At 37.1% G+C, this 22,639-nt stretch overlaps 1 protein-coding gene across 1 annotated transcript in view; it reads right to left on the bottom strand.

Moving 5' to 3' along the window:
- Positions 1–22,639, bottom strand: part of PIP5K1B (phosphatidylinositol-4-phosphate 5-kinase type 1 beta) — a 95,376-nt gene that overhangs the window by 20,075 nt on the left and 52,662 nt on the right. Inside the window, exons 6-12 of the mRNA XM_005420853.2 lie at positions 18,261–18,378; positions 14,619–14,771; positions 12,588–12,887; positions 4,338–4,549; positions 2,616–2,699; positions 2,455–2,503; positions 1,906–1,990 (exon numbers count right to left, since the gene is read on the bottom strand). Coding sequence (XP_005420910.1) covers positions 1,906–1,990; positions 2,455–2,503; positions 2,616–2,699; positions 4,338–4,549; positions 12,588–12,887; positions 14,619–14,771; positions 18,261–18,378 — 1,001 coding nt within the window. The remainder of the gene's footprint in view (positions 1–1,905; positions 1,991–2,454; positions 2,504–2,615; positions 2,700–4,337; positions 4,550–12,587; positions 12,888–14,618; positions 14,772–18,260; positions 18,379–22,639) is intronic.

Here is a 22,639-nt window from a genome sequence, read left to right as displayed (position 1 = left end):
ACACAGCAGTTGTCACAGAATGGCATGTGTTGGAAGCAATATCAAAAATCATTTAGTTCCAAACCCTGCTGAGCCCAGTGACACCTACCACTAGAGCAGGTTGCTCACATCCCCACCAAATTGGCCTTGAACACTCCCAGGATGGGGCATCTACCATTTCTCTGGGCAACCTTTCCTGTGCCTAATCACCCTCACTTTAGGAGCTTCTTCCTAACATCTAGCCTAAATCTACCCTTCTTCAGCTTAAAGCCATTGCCTCTTGTCCTGTCATTATATACCCTTTTAAAAAGTCCATCTCCAGCCTTCCTGTAAGTCTCTTTTAGGTACTGGAAGGCTGCTACAAAATTTCCCCATAGACTTCTCTTCTTTGGGCTGAACATCCCCAACTTGCCTAGTTTGACTTCATAGGAGAGGGGCTCCATCCCTCTAGTCATGTTGTTGACCCTCCCCTGGATTCTCTCCAGCAGGTCCGTGTCCTTCCTGTGCTGGGACCCCAAGGCTGGATGCAGCCCTGCAGGTGGAGTCTCAGAGCAGAATCCCCTCCCCGGCCCTGGTGCCCACACTGCTTTGGATGCAGCCCAGGACACGTTTGGCTCTCTGGGCTGGGAGTGCCCATGGCTGGGTCATGTCCAGCCTCTCCTCCCCCAGCACCCCCAAGTCCTTCTTGGCCGGGTGCTCTGCATCTGTTCATCCCACAGCCTGTGCTGGTATCTGGGGTTGCCCCAACACAGACGTAGCACTTTGCACTTGACTTTGTTGAACCTGATCAGGTTCCCATGGGTCCACCTGTCAAGCTTGTCCAGGTCTCTTTTGTCCTCCATCACCATCCTTCTCTGCACTTGCAACAGCTCAAATTGAATTTCCTTTCAATAGCATGGTCAATTTATAGAGAAATTATCCATCAAGTCATTATCCATCCATCTCGAAAAGTTTTATTTTCCTGAAAAGCTGCCATATCATGCACACAAGGAATCACTACTTGGGGTTAATTCAAATTTTCTCTTTTTCTTTTAGAGATTCCTTCATTCTACTTAAAATATCTTAATTGTTTTAGTATAGTTAGTCTCAGCCTTTTCCTTTCATCTGTCTATCCTAATCTTTTTCTTACTTGGAATTTCACAAAATACTTATCATATACATTTCTACCTCCTTGTTGCAGTATCAGTTTTCCCTCTTTTTCATATGCCTTTACACATGCTCATGTTTGTTCTGATCTGCCAGGCCTTTAACACTGACTTTCATGGGCAGGCCCAGAGTTCACAGGCTCGATTATCTTTAGAAAAGTGTATCATCTTTAGACAACATGCAGAGCAACAAAGGCCAATATGACTTTCTACCAGTGGTAGAAAAGGTAGTGAAAATAAAACCTGATCTGCACTTTTGATGGAAAAAGCCTGTATGAAGGTGTCTCTTAAGTTGGGGTTTTTTTTGTGTTTTGTTTTGGTTTGTTTGGTTTTGGTTTTTGTTTCTTTTTGTTTTGTTTTTTGTTTGTTTGTTTTTGGCTTTTTTTAATTAGTAAAACTTTAGATTAATTTCCCTGTTTTGAGTTAGTTTTGCTGGGGATAGTAATTGGTGAGTGATCTCTCCCTGTTCTTATTTGAACCCACCCACCTTTTGTTACACCTTTCCCCTCATCTAGTTGAAGAGGGGGAGTGATAGGGTGTCTAGGTGGTCACCTGAAGCCAACTTTAGACAGTCCTGATGTGACAAAAATACATAGTACATAATTCTCTGTAATTTTACTAATGGAGTAAAATCCCAATTGTCAGAAATTTACTTTATTGACTGGAGCTACAAAAGTGCTACACGATGTTGAAGAAAGGCTTGTTTCATTGCAAAGACAGGAGCATTATAAGGTTATGATTATAAAAATATCTAAAAAAATAGAAGTCACTACTTTCTTACCTTGAACTTTTTTGAAAACTCTTGCATTCATAAACTTTAAAAATCTATCTGCATAAAAACTTGGTCGGTGAACTGAAACAGTATCCTACAAGATTAAAAAATATATCAGTTACACTTTCCACAAGTAAGGTGTCAAGAAGAAGCTGGACACCTCAGGTGAACTATATTATGCATTTTGGGCATAGTCAAAATTAGTGAATCATTACCATTTACGAGTTATTAATTATACAGCTATATTCTGCAAAATCTTCCAAGTGTTTGAATTTTTTTTTTCAAATTATGTATATTTTTCAGTTATAGATTCATCAATGTTCTGCTGGGTGGCTAGACTTGTGTAAGTAATAAGGACAAACTAATATTATTAGTTGTTATTTGAAAGCTCAATATATAAAACCAGAGCATGTATTGGGAAAATTTCAGCAGCAGCTCAAACCACATGGTGAGGTTAGACTACAAATGTACCAGAACAAATTTCTTCCTGGTCAACATGAGTCAAAGGTCTACCAGCTAAAATAGCAGCAGTTTAAAAAATTAATAAAATCTACTTACCCCATCATAAACAAGAGCTTTCCAAGAATGTTCCAGCTTCTTCATTAATCTAAGTATGTAAAAAACTAAATCAGAACTACTTTATAAAGCTTCCACTTTTAAAAGTAATTTCAGAATATTTTGCTCAGTGAAAATTCATTGAAAATTGAAGTTTAACTTACCTGTAAGACTGGAGAATATCAATAATACCCATAAATAAAAGCAGCTTTTCACCTTTATGGCTTTTTGCTGGAATACCTCCCATTCTAAGAGAAACAACATAGAATATTTTTTAAGACATCTCTGACACCAGTTACCAGCTGAACCATACCCACTTGTAAACCCAAAGGAGTAGACAATATTCAAGTTAGATGCCACAGTGCAAAGTCAGTCAAATGTGAGTTACCTAGCATGCAATGGATTTTGAATAGAAAATTTAAACTATCTGGGATTCAGTGGTAAATATCCATAATTAAAAAAAAAAGAATAAATACTTTAAGACCTGTTTTAGACAGAATTGGAAATATTCTGATGATCTGAAAAGTGGAAGAAAGTATACATCAGTTTATTGCTAAGGAAAATAAGTAACTTTAGATAAGGGAGAATTTTCTTACTTTATTGATCATAGGTAACGAATCACAGAGAGTCTGCAAATTAATCAAAGTCTAAAAAGGTTGTTTCATATATTTTTCGCTAAAAATTATGTATTGCTGTGCTTTTCCAAAATTTCTTTACACACAGGTAAGTGACAGATAAAGCAACAGTATCAAGCTGAGAATTCTGACTGTGTGGGCCTCCAGTTGGTCCCAGGTCCGTACTCAGCCATGAACAGTCATTCTAAAACCCTCTCTTCCTACTCCAACACCTAGAAAAATGGTCCATTTTAGAACCTCAGCATTGTTTTTTGCTCCACTAGCCATTATGCGAATATAAGAGAGATAGTGCAAGGAGCCAAGGAAGGACTACACTTGACAGGATCTGAGTAGGACTATATTAGCTCAAGTGATGTGGAAGCCCAGCTAGTGCAACACCTCTGCCATCATACAACAGCATTGGCCATCTTCTGTGTGAATGTGAGTGAGTAGTAAAAACCAAGTGAAATAAAGCTCTGTCTAATTATACTCTGGAGTTCTCAGTGTCTGGAAGCGCTCTGTGAATGCTGAATACCATAATTCTCTCACTTGTTTGCTGTAGGTTTAAGCACAGATTTCTGTATATTAGTTGTATTTAGGTACACAGCTCCCTTGAGAACCAGGAAGAAAAGTAAATCCTTAATTTCAAATTAAATTCTAATTAAAATAAAGGACTGATTATATGCAATGCTGAATGGTGTCGATAATACTCTCATAGCACTTAATATATTATGAAAGAAACAACAGAATAATGATTGTTTATATATTCAAATTTCTATTAAAGTTTTTGCTAGACAGAAAAATAGGAGAGAACTATCAGTTCTTAATCTCAGGAAATTGAATATATGACTCTACTTCAGTGGTTAATGATACAATTCCATGTACATCGAGTATACTACTTCAAGATGAAAACAACCCCTGTAGAAATATCCATTTCAATATTAATTTATAGTTTTTGCTTTGGTCTCACCAGGCTGCTTTCAGTTAAAATTAGATTGTAGCTGGGACTCTTGTAATAGTTGTCTGATAGCATTTCTTTTATAAAAGAATGCATGTGTGCATATATAAGTGACTCTGAACTATCATGTATTTAAAGACTATCAATCTACTGACCAACATTCCAATTTCATGCTCTGTGGCAAATCTCAATGATGCAAGGGGGGGAAAAAAAAGAAGGCTAAATCTTTCAATTCCTGGAATGCAGCGTACTCATGAAAGTTTTACCTGTTAATACTTTTAAAAGCAATCTTAAGAGCAGGTTACAGCACTTACGTGTTCGTTTTCTCTGTGGTGACGGAGTCTCCAGACTTCCCAGGGCCCTGTATAGACTCCATGGCTGTGGAATAGAGAACTTTCTGCCCTCCATGGCGCTTTGCGTCTGAGGCGCTCTGGGAACACTCTCCTTCTCTTTCCTTCATGTTACTGTTCAATATGTGGATCCCCAGAAGCAGACTGTAATCCATGATCTTAAAACTTTCTAGAACCTACCAAAGAAGGAATGACTATACTGAAACCACAAAAGAATTACACAGCAGCATTTTGCAAACCTGAGTGGAAACAGGCTCTCCAGGCACAAGCTTCTCTTATCAGGAAGTGTGTGAAATTACAGTTAAACAAAAACGTTTTACCATTTATAAAAGTGCTCTAATTAGCTGAATGCTCTTGTAACAAGTGAGAAAGAAAGATGCACAGCTGAAATGTAACCTGATGCATTTTTGCCTGTACTCTCTTATCTCCCCTCCACCTCCTATTTGTAACAGAGACAATACTCTTGGAGAACTTTCAAATGTCAACAACAGTATTTGCTGCCATCCCCTTATTAGCAGCTGATGGGATTGGAGTACAAAAATTATGCACCTCTCTACTAGGCTAAATAGAGCCTATCTAAACTCAGAAGACAGGTTTTACTTCTGAAGCATGACTTAACCAACCATCCTTTTCTTCTAGCTCTACCAACCATTTCTGTCTCTGGCAGCATGTCTTCTCTCACACGCAAATAGTTTCATTTGTTTTTAGTCAGCTACAGCATTATGAAGTCTGGCATGCTGTCATTGAAAGGCAATACAGTTCAAGTCAATACTCAAACATGAACCAAAGCAAGCTGCAGTTACATCTAGTAATATAACCAAACTGTTCTCAGCAACTGTGTTTAATGACTTACACAGCACTGCTAAGTGGAGGGAGAAACACCAGTAAAAGCCAGGAGGGGTATGCTGTGTGCTTCCCTCTCCTTTACCTCATGCAGCTCAGCAGTGATTCATGATGTGTTTTGGCACATAGTGCCTGAAGATAATGGTGTAATTTTTGTCACAGAATCAAGAGGCAATAGTATGTCTTTTTACGTGAACAAGAAAAAAAATGATTTTACAGAGATGAGAGCAGATTCCAGGTATGTAATTTTGATTAAGATTATCCAAGCATAAGTATTTTTGGTTAAGCAGAAACATCCCTTCTCTTAATGGGGAAAAAAAAGCAATAGGTTTAAAAACTATATGGTAGTAAATCAGTAATTTAGTATGGATCTGTATGTCTAATCATAAGGTTTTTATACCATTTACCCTAATTGTTGGAAAAATACTCATTGCTCAGATAACCAGAGCAGTGATGAATCAAAGCAAAAATGTAGAAAGGCACAAAATCAGACCTCATTTTCAGACTCAAAGAATGACTTTCAGACACCATGGGATTGCTCTTGTGCAGAGGGATCCTACTCAGCTTGCCTTAGTTCAAATGGAACAAGAAAAAGGCTGCTAATGTATAGCCTTAGTAGTCCACAGCGTCTTCTAATGACAGAACTCACAAAGGATTTCATACACAACAAAAGCCGTATTCTAACCACAACATTCTGAAATTTCATTGGGCACTGTGTGGACATGTTGGTGGTATACAATCATAAATTGCAAAAATAGCATGGCTAACAGGTGCAAAGGCACTTGGTTCCAAAAACATCTAAAATTCTATTTACTGGTTATTTATTGCTACACTTTACTCCGACTTTCTCAGAAAGAAATTACAACATCATGTATTCATTAAAAAATATGTAATCAATGAATATTTGCCATCAAATGCTAAAACTAAGTTCAGGATAGGTTGAAAAATAACACCTTAGTAAGCAACACTGTTCATGCAAAACCAAAACAGGAGCTAGTCAGGCCTGGGAAAAGCATTGCCACATTTATTTTACAGTTATAAATTACTGCTGACAGTTCTACCTTCAGCATATTCTTTACTGCATTTTGAATTAGGTCATATTAGACACATGATTTTACTGTGCTAATTACATAACCTACATCTACAATTGGATGTAGTCTCATGGGAGGCTGTGCTGTAATGTGCTACTCCTTCCACAGGGACCTCTTATGTGATAAAATTAATCCTTCTGACTACATCAATTCATCACTGCCGCTTAAACCCATACTACTTGTACAATACATCATACATACAACAGATCATACCTTGACAATTTATTATTTTGGCGTAGGATTACTGAAAAACATCATAAAAACAAATTTCATTATTACAGTTCATTAACAGACTGAAACACCTTCACATCCAATGGATTAACTGCAGTACAAGTTCTTTTAAACAGCACACAGCACAAGAGCCCTTTTCCCCCAGACACTCTGTTCATGGCCCTACTCAGAGGTGGCATTACACTGTCCACAAAGTGTCTTCAGGCTATCATGACATGATCTGGCCCTGTCTGCCTACAGCTTTGATATACAGTTCTGATTACTTCCCCTTAGAAACATGATAACCAAACCAACCACTCCTTAGGCAAACTAACCTTTGTGACCATACCTAAACACATTTCGCTCCCTATTTGTTTCTAGAAATAACTAACCAGAATAACAAGGAAGAATCTCACAGATCAGCAGTCAACAAAACTTTGTGTCAAACTCCTCAGTCTGTATTAAGACAGTAAATCAGTTGAATTTACAGATGAATGTATCCGAGGTGTTGTCACATATGAATTTTCATTAATATTTAAAATATCAAATTGTGACAATTTTAAAATATGTAAGTAACATTTTGCACACACAGTTGTACAAAATAATCTATTTCAACAAGGACAAGTTAAAAAATGCAGAATATCAAGACATTTCTTTTCCTGTGCTGAGGTTTGCTTACAGATACTTTTGATGATTTTAGGACTGCTTTTGAGATGCAGCAGCAAGTTTTTGCTACAGAAGCACCAAAACTATAACCTAATCTAAGGAAAAAACCCCGCTCAAATAAATTACAATATTACATGGCTACATTCATAGCAAAAGGAGAAAGCCCTGCAAAACACCTCTGTCCATGTGAGATCACTAGAAATTGACAAAAACTCCTAGAAATACACTACTTATATACGTAAAGGGATCCCAATCTTTGCTCATGTAACCATTTTGACATGTTCCTTGCTAGCAAAATGGCACTGTGGGATTTCAGCAAGAATGATCTTAATCATTCTGTGTACTAACAAGTGGTGGATTTGATAACAACAAGTAAACCTTCAATGCATTAACTTAGCATTAAATTGTTCATCTTAGTAGTTTTTATATATATATTAATTCACTAGCTACACAGAATCTGACAACACAGTGTTGTCACTTGGTCACCAAGTACTGCTGTCAAGGCTGACTTCAGCTGCTCTGAAAACTTCCAGATGGCAAGTGACACTCACCCCATGTAGCCTTAAGCACTATTTTGTTTCATACCACATAAAAACCCACAGTAAAATGGCATCACAAAATATGTCGTTTCAGAACATAAAAAATTAACTCTCTGAATCAGATTTTCTTTTCTCAGAGCTAATCAGATGTTAAACTATTCTGTGAATCATCTTAGACATGGTTATGCTCCACTATCTCAGCCACTGACTAACTGAGCAAAAGAAGTATTTCTGCCATGAAATGTCATTTTTATTTTATATGCAGCCAGCCTGAACTACACACTATCTGACAGAGAAATCTGCATTTACATTTGCTATCAATGCAAAACAGCATGCAAAAAAGTCATCAGAGCATTTTCATAAAAGGGTCAAGAACAATACAACTCAAAAGAAAAAAATTGGAAGCTTATTTAATGAAAGTACTAAATGGATAACCATGCAAGGAAATATTTCCTCTCCTACAAGCATTCTGGAAAAGTGACATAGGAATTAACACAGTAGAAAGAAGACTGATTTTACAACATATCAATAATTATTATTCAACAAAATGAGCTATATGAAATTAACACAAATTAAAGGACTGTCTCACAAAATAACCATGTCTTAGGAACAAGTTCACAAATGTCAATGCCTAAAAATGGGTCTGGTTTAGAAAAAATCTATCCTAAGAAAATGAATCATCCCATTCCCACCTAAACATATGTGGAATCACTTCCCATTTCAACAGAATTCTCAAAATATATTGTTAATTAACACTCCAAAACTAACAATCTGGATTCTGATTTTAAAAGTAGAAGTAACGAGAAATTCCTAATGTCAACTGATACAACGGCTGTGATAATATATAAAGATACAAGAGATCTACAGCATCGTGCTATGGTAGTTTCCCTCAAACTACCATTTCTGACAAAGAGGCCCTTCATCTAAGATTAGTATGTTCTCCATCTCCATGCCGCATCATGCCATCTTTTATTTCTGTCCTCTTCTGCAGTTTAATATTTCATTAAGTTATGCCAACACTACTGTTTGTAAGGATGCTGTACAATGGGTCACTGAAGTTATCTGGCTTAAAGATTTGTGTAGATCCTTTGAGATAGAAAAAAGGCAAAAACCTGCAAAACATACCACACACGCTACTAAGGGATTTGAAAAATTCTGTGGGTAAATTTGGTCATACAAGATCTGCATCTCATTCGCTAGAGCACAAAACAGATGTGCAATCACACCATAAAACTTTTGTAGCAACTGGTTAAAACAGCAGTGATGAAAATAATACCCAACTTTCAAATTTAGGAGACATGATCCTCTTTAAATTTCCTTGTCTTTACAGGTTTCCTCATTAGTCACTTTTAAAATGTAATTTCCTCAGAAAAGTCCAGTGTTTTTTGCCATAAAGATAAAATGCAGACTCTCAAAAACCATTCATTTCTCAATAGTAAAAACATCTTCAAATTATTTTTTGCTCTTAAAAACGACATGACCACAATTTGATTAATTGTTACTGCTTCTCCAAACAGGCAAGGATACTTGCCAGCTACAGAAAGTCTCAGCAATAGTCTGGAATTTAAAAGTTAGTTCAAAGTTTCAATTGTGTACATCATATATATGATAAATTCATGAATATTTCCTCTTTAGGAACACTGGAATATTACACTCCTTGGTTCAGTTAAGGTGCAAAGGCAGCAAAATGAACGGTGAGACAAGTTTTCAGACCCTGTCACCTCAAGTGTGAACAAAACAAGCAGGGAATGCAGGAGCTGAACAATGCTATCAACCTGTACTTGTTCCAGCAATGGATAATCTGGAGGCACCAGCCCATGAGGGATCACCACAAACAACTCAGCTCCAGTCTCTAATTGGGCAGGTCATGCATCTCCTCATCAGCACTGCCAGGAGGTGTGAAAGGCCAGAACTACTCCAGCAGTCGTCTACCATTGCACCACTGCATTCCCGAGGGAAGGAGCTCTGTGTCAGTTGTCAACATGGTCTGTGCTGGCTGAGCAGATGTATCAGGAGGCAAATTCAGCTAAGCAAGGAAGCCACGGCACAGCTTGAATGTGAAGAGCCAGCATGCAGGACAGGTAAGGACAGACAGGCTAGAAAGGAGGAATAGAGAAACATTGTCTGGGCATCTAAGGATGGCAGCTGTGATCAAGGAAGCCAAAGGCCAGATAGAGTAGAGATTAGCAAGGAATATCAAGACAGAGAAAAGATGACCACGGAAAACATGAGTCCACTGGTGAATGGACTCATGTTTTAGGGCAGGAGATTCAGTGGCAGCAGTCACAGACCATAGCAGGTCCCCACCACCATTACCTTTCATTACCAGGAAATTCGACCAGGCCTCTGAACTTAGCAATTGATCTTAAGGAGGAGAGGGGCTAGCTGACAGGGATGTTTATATTTAAGAAATAGGAGAAAAGTCCATTACGTCTTGATTCTGATTGCAAATATGAGCAATGGAAACACAATCCAAATTTAAGCAACACAGAAGAGAATTTCTTAGTCCTGAAATACTGGAAAGATCAAAAATTTCCTTTCTTAAATGAATTCTTAATTTCAAGTGCCTACACTAACTTCTTCACTTTGAAGTAGCAGTAAAAAGAGATGACAAGTTTTCAAGCCCTAAAAAGCTGGTCAGTTATCACTATACCCATCCAAATACCTCATGGGCAGAAAAAAGCAGAGGCAACACTGATGTCCTTTTCACAAAATGGATGGAATATTTCTGGTCTTTTTAAAGGCAGAAATAAAAGGCAGGTAGTCAGATCCAACCTTATTAGCTGAGCAAATTCAGCAATATGAAAGATAACAGTGTCTGCTCCCTCTGTTTTACAACAAAGAGTAAGACTCGTTTGAATAGAAAAGAAAGGCAGCTAATTTTTTATATACATATAACTTTCAGTGTGTTTATATATCTACAGATACATACAGACATATACTTTATTGTGTATATATGTATTTATGTAAATACACTGATTATTATAGGATAATTTTCTTCTTTACTTTTAATACTTTTAAAATTTAGCCGGGCCTTTAAGAACTCTAGACTAACTTTAGAGATGTTAATTTAAGATATACATTGAAAAGGATTATATTAGCACTCAAATAACACGTAGCAGGAATTTTACCAGACTTCCAAAGAATCATTAACAGTCCCTTTATATGTAACAATTAAATGATTGATTCTTGTTTTTACTTTTCAGTCCAGTTCCATCTTTTAGATATCCTCTATTATTTCCAATACAATAGATTTCCCCAAGCTCTGACTGGATAAGTAACCTTGGACAAGTGGGGGGTGCATAGAAAGGCATCCAGATCCCCAGATGTGACATACTGATGCACTCTCTGTCATCACACATGGTAGGAGCTCAGGAAATACTCACTGCAAGAGGCTACAGAGAGAACAATGTGTCGTGTTAGATAAATGTCTCATGCTGAATACACAGCTGAACATTAGGTCACACAGCTTTACAAACCAATCACAAGGCATTGCAGATTTCTGTGATAAACAAAAAATTCTATTCATGTGCAAAAACAATGCTTTCCATCTTGTACCACAGGTGGCAGTGAACAACAAACTCTGATATTGAGGGTGTCTCTTCTATGTGGTGAGTTCAGACTATCTATTTTGCTTTATTATTACGAAATTCTTATGATTTCCCTCAGACAAAGCAAATTTTTTCTTTCCAAAACCCCATGAATCTTGCGAAGTTCTGAGAGATCTGGAGTCTCCCTTTTCCTGCTTTACATTTTCTTACCCATGCTACAGGGGGAAAAAACTATTTTACAGCAATTTTCTCTGCCCATAATAGGAACTGATTCCATTCACCAAGGTCCTCTCAAAGAGCAATGACAGGTATCCCTCTTCTGCCTTGAAAATATTTTGTGGACAGCTTTTATGTGGACTTTTCAGCTGAGGAAGAAATTACCTCGTTCAAGAAGTAATACTGCTGCCACTAGGCCTGCCTTCCCATTCCCAGGTAACCAAGAGACATATTCACAGCAGCTCTACATACAGTTTATCATGCATAATAAAGTTCCACAGGACTAATTGTGTCTCAAGAAAAAAGTAATTAAAATCTCCAAACTGATGGAAATCTACTGGACTTCATTCCTGTATTAATCTGTATTGCCACAGATGGATCAGTGTAATCCTGGATGTACACAGAAATAGAGGCATAGCCCTGGAATTTAAGGTTGTGCTAGATTATAAACTTAATGAGTCAGCAATGTGCCCTGGTGGCTAGAATGTCCACCTGTATCCTGGGGTACATTGAGCACAGTACAGCCACCGGGTTTGAGAAAGGGGATCGTCCCACTACACTCAGCATTGGAGCAGGCTCACCTCAAGAACTGCAAGCATGTTTTGGGCTCCACAGTGTAAGGAGGATATTAAATATAAGAATGTGTCCAAAGAAAGGCAACATAGATGGTGAAAGGACTACAGGGCATGATTCGTGGGGACCAGAGGAGGATATAAGGTTTGAAGGTGGCAGAAAAGGTTGTGCTGATCTCTGGTGCCTGGTGATAGGATGCAAGAGCTTCAAGCTGCATTGGGAAAGTTCAGAGTGGATAGAAGAAAAAGTTCTTCAGTGAGATGGTGGTTTAGCATTGGAACCAGTTCCACAGTGAGGGAAGTGCTCATGGTCCCCAGTCTGTTGGCATTCAAAAAGTACATGGACATTCTATCTATGACTATGATCTCAGATCACAACAGCTTAACTAAAATACAAGCTTCATCAGTGCTCTGACATCCATAGTTATCCTTCCTTAAATAGCGTGGAAAACAAATGGAGGTTAAGTAATCTGTACTGAGTAAATTTAGAGCAGAGGTGAATACAGAAGTTTAAATTTATACTCACTCGACAATCCCGCTGTAGTGTTTTCATGAGTGCACTGTGTGTTTCAGAGTCAAAATATAACCCTTCATGCATATCTTGCAGGAAATCCAGGTCTTTGAATGTAGGGTTGGACTTCTCCCTCTCTTTTCTTGATGCTCTGCGTTTGTATGTGGAGCCTTTCAAGTCATATGTGAAATGCATTTTCAAGGCTCGTGGCAAAACATTGTTCATGACAACAATTCTAATATTAATGCCTCCTGACTGAACACAGTACAGCCCATAGAATTTGGGAAGAAGAGTCCTTGGATTCTGGTTCAGATTCTAAAATAAAAGAGATATTTTTAAATATGTCTATTTTCAATGAACCTCCATGCTTTAGAAAGGGTTTTCTTTAACACAAAAGACATTAACAAACATGAAGAAAATTATGACTGTTTTCTTATTCAGCACAGTTTCTTCAAGCAGTTGATTATCTTTGTGGGTTTCTATTCCAGCAAGCTAGCATAGGCGCTGCCTTTTTGCCAGGGATTTACAAAGGGCAAAAGCAGAGCAGTAACTACATTTATGCCAGGTTTCTCTTTGTCACAGTAAAGAGCAGACTAGGTAAAACCTAAAAGCATCCCAAAGACTTAATTTTTTTCCTGACCTGAACAACCTTCATGTTTTACCTGCTGTAAGGAGTCTGGGTTAAATGTAGTTCTCATTATCTTGACTTGGATTCTGAAAACAGAACCCTTCTCTCCATGAGGCTTTGAACACAGTCAGGGTTAGCGCCAAATGACTAAATTATTTCCAAAGGCATGTGAGGGCATAATAGAACCATAACTGACCATCAGAACAGAAAAGTGTGAAATAATCCAAATTCCACAACAGATAAAATAATTAGGTAGGAGAGGATAACAGAGGTGAGAGAGAAAATCCTTCTTCTGAATACAACTGTTCTCAGTCTTCAGCATGAAAAAGAAAGAAGGGGAAAAACTACTTCAGGTCTTAGATGATTACTAAGTTACAATATACAACTATCAGAGGAAAGTATTGTCACAGAAATAATCACAGCAATTGAAATTTTATATTTTGGAAGCAATTGCATAGCAGTGAGAATAAAGTTCCCAGAAATAATACAAACTGGTCTTATATGTACTTATATGTAATAACTCAGACTTGTGCTGAGTGGATTATCGCGATCAGGAACAACAAAACCTGCCACCATTGTCCTTTTTGATGTGTCAGTACACATCTTTTTTTTCTTACACACATAGTGAATCCATGTTACTTTAGTGCAATAATGACAACATTCCTCATTTTTAGTATAAGTGAGAGGATAATTTTTCAAGTATTTACATCAGGAAACAAAGCAAAAAAAGAAAGTCAGTCACAAGTCTAATAATACAAATACATACCACCCAGAAGAATGTCTGTTCATATGTATGGGTGGCTTTTGTCACAAAAAAAAAAAATTAAATTCTACTCACTTTTTAATCAATGGTTTTCCTTTTAGATGACGCACAAAACCCAACACAATGGACTTAGAATTAGCCCTCAAAAAGCTGCATTTAAAAATTAAGTTTTGAACAAATTACATGGATAAAAATATCTTTTACATCATTGCTTTAATACATGAGAAATGGAAATCAGAAGTAGTTGGAAACAAAAGGGAAACTGACCGGTCTAGTTTCTTTGTCCACTCTGAGTGAAATGCAGAGGGTAGACAAACACAAAATGGAGAAAGAAAACTGAATTAGAAATTTAGAAACCTTATTTTGTTACTAGCTTATTAAAAGCAAAGTTTGGTATCAAATTAGATTATGACATCCAGCTTCATCTTGAATGCTAAAAGAGCACCAATTCTTATCTTAAATATATTCTAGGTTTATACCTATTCTTTCTGTTGGGTATGTAGGGCATGAAGTAGAAAGGCAGGTAAAAATGTAAAAAATATTACAAAAAATACAGATTAACCCAGTGGAATATTTCAAGACAAGTGGAACTGAATCTTTACAAGTGACATGAAACAGGAGAAATAGAAGTAAAATAAAGTCTTCAATTACTTACCATATAATAACCTGGCAAAAGCTTCTGAAGAAACTCAGCCTCTTTGTGTTGAACTGTTTTGATGATGAATTCGTCACCACTAGTTACAAAAAATAAAGACCCACTGGCACCTGGGTTGGATAATTCAATTAAAGGTTCACTGCAGATTGAGTACTGGAAGAGACAAAAATTGCTTTTCACTGCCAATGCGTGCATTACCCAAACACAAGTTTAATATGAAGAACTGCAGGTTCAAGTAGTCACAAGAGAATCACGTAGCAACACTACTGCTGCCAGCTGAGGTTTGGCAGGCCACTCTGCCTGGGCCATGCTGCACAGCCATACAAGAGAGCCGGCAGCTGAGCATATATCCCTCTTCATGTTCCAAAGCAACAGGTTCCTTTGCAGTGAAGCCAGTGGTTGATGTGGAAGGAGTTGATCTCTGTGCTGTCAGCATAGCAAATTCTGAGTCAAAAGGTTTGAGAAGACATTTTCACTGGAACTGTTTGTTTTCACATCCATTTTTTTGAAAGAAACAGATACAGGATGGTAGAAAAATAAACTGGGAGTGAGGTTTCTCATTATAGACAAATAGGCAAATCCTATTCTGTGCAACTGGGATTGAAACTATTAGACTGATAAAATTGGTATAGCTATAGCTACTAATTTTAGTATAGTTAGTAATTTTTAAAATCTTTTACTAGTTTTATGATTGAAAACCACCTGAATCAGAAAAAACTCAATACCAGTAAGCAAGAAAAACTGGAATTTGAAGGACCATTATATTGCATATTTAGCCAGGCTTCCTTTTCCACAGGACACATTAAGAATTACAATCCCATTAAGGAGGAAAAAGACACCAAAGACTATGCCTTATTAGAACATACTCTGATACAGAGACTAATGTACATTTACTAAGTGTCCACTATTCCAAACTTCATTCAAATTATATGGAGAGTTGACATTCAGCTCAAAACCATAGAAAAATCTATCTATATTAAAATTGAAAGCAGTGATACTAGAAAATCTAATAAATATGTTATTTTGTGAGCACTTGAACTAAAGAAGCATGTCTCCTATGGGCTCATGCCATTGCCTTAATGCATTTTCTTATCCTAGCTCCAGCTAAGGCTTATAATTTTGAAGAGAATTTTGCATGATATATAAATATTTCTTCTCCCTGCTTATACTCAATTCCAATTAATACAAAATACCTTTCTTGTTAATCCTACAGTTGCAATTTTCTACAGACAGAATGGTCATACCAATCTGCAACATTACAAACCTTTAGACCAATTCAACAGCTGAACTGCAGCAATTGCATTTTTCTTGACAAAATATTTAAATCTTAATGAGTAACTGTCATTGTGATAAACATTTGAATATGATTATCCTAAACATTAAAGCTCAATAGAACAGTATAACACAAGCACAAGACATTGTCCTACACTCTGCATTGGTCATTTTCCAGTGCTGTGCATGTTTGTAAAAAAGTCCATCCACCAAATGCTGCTATACAAAGGGCCCAGCTAGTTTTAACTGGACACCTCTGAAAGGCAAATCAACACCAAAAGGCAAGAAAATCCTCAAGAGCCTGACAAGTGAGTATTTATGATCAAGAAGTTTCCCTGCAAAATGACAGTACTCCATGAGGTTTACAGTGACAATTTAATTCTACCAGCTGTTCAAATGTATTTACACTTGTTATCCTGTCTGACTCCTACAGTGTGTTACTGCTCATCCTCCTTGGAAAAGGTGAAGCTTTAAATCTTGAGCTTTGTCACTTCAAATTAACAGTGTAAACTCACACATGCTTGCTGTAATTTCTACTCTTCTTATTTTACTTCACATGCCCTTCAGCCACAGCTGGACAATCATTTACTACATACATACTTGTGTGTTTTCCTGTGCCAAAAGAAAAAAAAGAATCTGCAACAAGTTGTCTTTACTAGTAACTTCCCTCAGGGAATAGTCTTTTTGTAGTTAAAATGACTGTCACAAATCTTATTCACAGCATGCAGTCTTTGTATAAACTTTAATTTCTGCTACTGCAAAAGCTTCCTTAGATGGAAAAGAAGTTGCAGGAGATAATAACTTTGCTCTAGGAAGCACAGTCCTTTTAGCAGCTGGCAACACAGCCCACATACTTCAGCTTTTACCAAGACCATAAAAAGAGATAAGATAAACAGCACATTACATAATGACACAACTGTCACCCATGATGTCCTTGTCTCTCATCTGGAGAGGCACAGATCTGATAGATGGATAACTCAGAGGATAAGGAATTGGTCATACTCTAAGAGTTGTGGTCAGTGGAAGAAAGAAATTCTTCACTCTAAGGATGGTGAGGTGCCAGAATGTGTGGTCTAGAGAAGTTGTGAATGCCCAACCTCCAGAAGTGTTCAATACCAGGCTGGATTTGAGCAACCTAGTGTAGGGGAAGATGTCCCTGCCCATGGCAGTGAAGTTGGAAAAAAATCATGTTTGAGCCCCTTCCAGTCAAAACCATTCTATGACTCTATGATTTATAAAATTCCCAAACAACTTTATTTCCTTGCTACTACCATTTATAATTCAAAATAATTATCTTTTTTTTTTTATATGTAACTATGGTCATGAGGACTACTAACACAAAATCCATACATAGCACTAAAGAACTAAAATAAGACACCCACATTAAGACACCCATATTCAACATAAATAAAAGCAAAACCAGGCTTATTGTTCATCTAGGAAGAAAACCCCATTAGAGCACACTTGAACACAACAGAAACAATTTATTTAGTAGTATATTAATATTTCAGAAACATTTAATCAATTTTTCTTTTTTATTCATCCAAGCCCTTTCAAATTCTTTTGGTCTTAAAGAAGCCATTATCAATAATAGAACAGAAGCTCATTCAGCATTTTAAAGCTCATTCAAAAACTTACATATAAAGTTGCTAATTTTTACCAGGACTCTGATTTCTTGGGTGACCCACCATGAAACAAACCAAACATTAGGCAAACATCTAGAAGATGGGCAAACATCTAGAAGAAAATCCAGCTCAGCATTCACCCTACCCTTCCAAAAGCAGAGCTACAGGAGAAATAAAATAGCAAATACTTGTTCTAGCAGCATATAAAGTGGTTCCACCAAGTAAAGCTTGGTTTTACAATGTCAGCAAATTTGTAACTTTTTTTTCTAGTGTAAACTGAACACTGTGAAAGAATAAGTCTTCAATTTATAAAATAGAGAGAACAAAGGATGCATTCTAAAATGCTTCATTTTTGGTCTGTCATCCATGAGCCTCAAAGGTAGACAGGAACATTTGCAGACTCCACATTGTAATGTTGTGCATAACACAAATCACACAAAAGTACTTAGTTAGAATTGAATTGATAAAAGTCACAAACTACTGATCATAACTTCTCTAGAAAAATTATCTAAATGACATGGATGTTGCTCTAGTCAATTAACAAAGCAAGTTTTTTAATACGAAACATCTCAAAGATAAAGAATTAAAATTTTTGTCACCACTAAAAATATTCTCCAGTTATATACCCCTCCACACACAAAATTTCTTACTGATTTGAGCACCCTTTAAGAATCCCTTTCTGCCACAATAAAACTAGCATGCTTTATAATAGTTTGTAACTCAAAGGAAAACTGCAGGCTCTTACCAAATAGTCATCAGGCTTGATACCAAAAAGTTCTCTGAAATAGCGGAAGGCAAGAGGTGCATATGTCTTAAATCTGAAGTCAGGGTAATGATGAGCAGGGGTAAGATTGCTCCCTTCACTGAAAACAAAAACAAACCAAACCAAATTACTGAGTAATTATTAGCAGCTAGTTTCACTGCTAAGCTGCCTATCTTGACTGTTCCCCTGCTGAAAAAAGAGCATAAATGCAGATAAACCTCTCTGTTATCATTAATCGCTAATAGAAATGTCCATGAGAGACACTGCTGGCAAATTCCTTTTCCTCACCTTGAAGGAAATAACTATTTTCACCACCTGTATGCATTTGCATAAAGATCATGTTTAGACATGAACAGGACAAAGTCTGCATTTCAGAAGTCTAGGGTAGAGACTGACTCCTCCGAGTACTGAAAACTCTTGTGTCATGGTTGCTGCGCTCAAGATGGTTCCAACCACAGCATCTCTCACCAGCCCTTCTCTGTTTGTAAGCAGCAGATCCAGCAAGGTAGCTCCCCTGGTAGGCTCACCTCTCAGCTATGTTGAGAAGTTATCTTCACATATTCCAGGAATCTCCTAGACTGCCTCCTCTCTGGTGTTGAATTCCAGCAGACATCTGGCAGGTTAAAATCACCCACAAGAACAAGGGCTGACAATCATGAAACATCAGCATCACATCATAGAATAGTTCATCCACCTCCTCATCCTGGTTGGGTGGTCTATAACAGACTCCCACCAGGTTATCTCCCTTTTCAGCCTTGCCCTGATTGTCACCCATAGGCACTCAACCTTCTCATCGCTGGCCTTGAGCTCTGTACACTCAAAACACTTCCTACTGTACAGAGCCACCCCACACCTCTCCTTCCTTATGTGTCCCTTCTGAAGAGCTTGTAGCCATCCAGTGCAGCACTCTGCTCATCCCACCATGCTGCTCTGGTAGTGACTATGTCATGGCTTTCCTGCTACTTTATGGCTTCCTGCTCATCCTGTTTGTTACCTGTACTCCTTAGCTCTTTTCCTTGTTTTATATTTATCACCTCACTGTATTTTTAGCCTGAGTTACAAAACTTTTGAGATGAATACTAGATATAAAATAAAAGTCAGCAGCAAAATGCTGCTAGATTAAAAAAAAAACAACCCTATGCCCATGGATTCATTTATGATAGAAAAAGAGAGGCCTTTTAAGCAGAAGAATAAAATTCTACACTGTGATTTCACAACAAACAAGAACACCTTTAAGACAAAGTTTTGGTACTGAAATCAGCCAGATAGAAACTTTCTAACACATTTTTATTAGAATATTAGAAAGTAGGTCTTTATTACAGCATGCTGGTCGCTCTGAAGATCTTTCCTCTAATCAAGGGCCCTGAGAATCATGCGAACAGAGTTTTTATGATACACACTGATTATATATTCATTAACTATCCCCGCTTACTTGACTTTTTTTATATAATCACACCCCTTATCAGAAGTCTTCATCTGATTCTTCTTTGGGATCTGTATTCAATGTCCAGTGTCCTTTCTATGTGGCTGTTCCTTGACCTCTGCTTCTGAGTAAGTGCAGTTATCATCATTTTGCACAACTTCTACTTTGCCAGCCAGAGCTGAGCTGGCATCCTGCTTGTGTTTTGCATTACTTCTTTTTGCCTTTATTTATTTCTCCAAGACTGTGCTGTTGTGTTCCACTTTCCTTGATAACAGTAAAGTGCTGCTCTGTTCTATTGTTCTTATCATTTTGGTCCATGTCTGAATGGTTTGATAAACAGAGAAATACAAAATCCAAGACTTGACACAGTTGCTGAAATTAGCTTTTCCAGCACTTCTTTATTCATTTACTGTAACTAAATTATTCAGTAATGCAGAATGTACCATTATGCTTGACAAAAAGAATATCCAAAGGACACCAAAAAGAAAAAAAGGCTACAAATTCACACAGGTATGAAAAGCAATAAATGTTAAGCAACATTCCTGAAAACGATCATGAACAAAAATTAAATATAATGAAAGAATTTAAGAGCTTTCATCCTGTACAATTAATATTTGTCATATGAATTTGTCACTTTTCATTAACAGTTCGATGACAGAAGCCTACTCAATCTACCTAGCTGCTCCTGTGCTGCCAAACCCCACACAACTGAATTGTTCCAGCAACAGCAGGTGAACAAGGTGAACAAGGTTTCTCAGTCTCCAGAAATGTATATACTGCTGCTTCTTGGATTGCTAAACCCTACAGGTAATAGTAAAGGCTGCTTAGTTCTAAAGAACTCCTCTGATCACTCTATATTTACTGCAGTATGACTCCAAGATATCAAAATCAAGTCCACATATGCTTTATTGCTCCATTATAGAGTTAAAAACAGAAATCAGTAGGATACAAGCTAAAGATAGTGTTTCTTTACAGTCAAGATAGACTAATGCTCCTTCATAAGGCCTTTCTACTGCTCAGAACACTGCTAGATTTGTCTGACATTAAGTTTTATATAGCTGGTTGTGACTCTCTGAATTTTTGTACAATATGAGGATGCCCCAGTGGTCATACAGTTACACCGGAAACCTGGGGTCATACTTGTAAATGCATTTAATTGTCATAAGATGAAGAAAATAATAGAACAGAGTATTCTCTACTGAAGTATCACATAATTGTCAGGGAATATAAAGCATCTAAACTTTTAAATTAAGTTTTACATTTCGGTACTAAACACTTTTCTAAATCTGCTTCCTGCAGCTGTAACTCAAAAGCTTCCCTGTGAAAGCATGTCAGCAAGTAGATTACATGTCCTTACTATAACAGAACATGTTCTGTCACTTCACTAAGGTGAGATGAAGGTAGGCGGTTTGCTATGACAATGGGATAGTTCTGAGCCATTTCATAAGTGCATATGGAGTAAAATGACCAATGCTGGGTCTGCAGGTGCACAGTAACGCATAGCAAGTGGACATTTATTGCTAAACACAGCAATTATTTTGGAACAGCTTCTACATAGAGGGCAATTCCATGTATTTAGACGACAGCAGATACTATATTACAGATGTAAAAGTCAATTTCAATATACAGACAGCTTTCCTTATTCTTTATAAAATCATCTTTAAAAACACGTTCTGTTTTAAGTCTACAGAGTATTTTACCATACTCTGTTTATGTTAATCATATTAATTAGTTTCAGCTTCACTACCTAACAGAATAGTTTACGGATCCCAACAGTAAGCTCTTCCGTAATCCATGAAGCAAGCTTGACACAAATTTAAGATTTCTTGTTAGTACCCTGGAAAATAGTTTTAAGGTTTTCCTGATTGTACTTCCAACAGAAAAATCTCTCTCACTTCCAGTAATTTCTTACAGTAATGGAAACCTTTCAAATTTCTTATCAATTTGAAGCTCGTATGACAAGTATGAATTGAGTACAGCCTTGCTCTTTCTGGAAAAAGACAAACTCCACTGTACAGAAGGTTTCATCTAAGTACATCCCTACCCTATTTAGAATTATTCACATTCCACTCTATTAGCTATTGAAAGAATGTATTCTGTGGTTTCTCTTCACATTTTCTTGACGCATTTTACAGTTTCACTCTCACGGGATTAAAGTGTATGTGCAAAGCACTACATACAATGATTTTTAATCAGTCTAGGGAATTTCAATGAAGGGATGAAAGGGGATGATTACGTCTTTGAAAGTTAACAAAAAAATGCCCACGATCCATTGACAAAAAGTTAAATTTGTAAAATGGTGCTTTGGACCTAATAAGAAAGGGGGTAACCATGTAACTTCCTTCTCAGCTAGTTTAAGCACAGGTCTACCAGAAAAACAAAGACTTTGAAATTAGCTCTGATTCCGGCAATCTTGAGCAATTCAAGTCTTTCTATATGAGCTATGACAACAAAATACAGGCTTTGGAACGATTAGGCAGCAATTGTAATTTATGATATATTTTAATAACCTTAGATGTTATACCCCACAAAAAAAAATATTCATAGGCAGACTAAAGGTGAGACACTAAGCTTAAAATGCAAGTTTGGTTTAATACTTATATTGTAATTTTTATTTTTTTTAAATCAAGCACACCTAGAAATTACAGTATGCGCCTCTAAGCCTGCCCCTTTGTAAATGCTGAAAGTGGATTTAAAGCCTAGGTGGTGCAATATCAAACTAAAAGTGAAGTAAAACAAATTACATTTTTAATGGTTAACCCCATGGCTGTAAAAATTTGCTAAACAAGACACCCAGATACATTTCTTGGCAGCTTTTCTTTACTATGGCCTCACCCTGGTAGGATGTACTTAGGAGATACCACACCTATCTGAAGGGGCAGAGAAAGCCAGCTGCATATCTTGGTAACAAGCCGTCATCACTGAGGATTGTTCAAAG

The sequence above is a fragment of the Geospiza fortis genome, unplaced genomic scaffold (assembly GCF_000277835.1).
Source record: "Geospiza fortis unplaced genomic scaffold, GeoFor_1.0 scaffold12, whole genome shotgun sequence".
Classification (NCBI taxonomy): Eukaryota; Metazoa; Chordata; class Aves; order Passeriformes; family Thraupidae; genus Geospiza; species Geospiza fortis.
The sequence above is the reverse complement of the archived record's forward strand: the minus strand, read 5'-3'. Positions and strand labels throughout refer to the sequence as shown.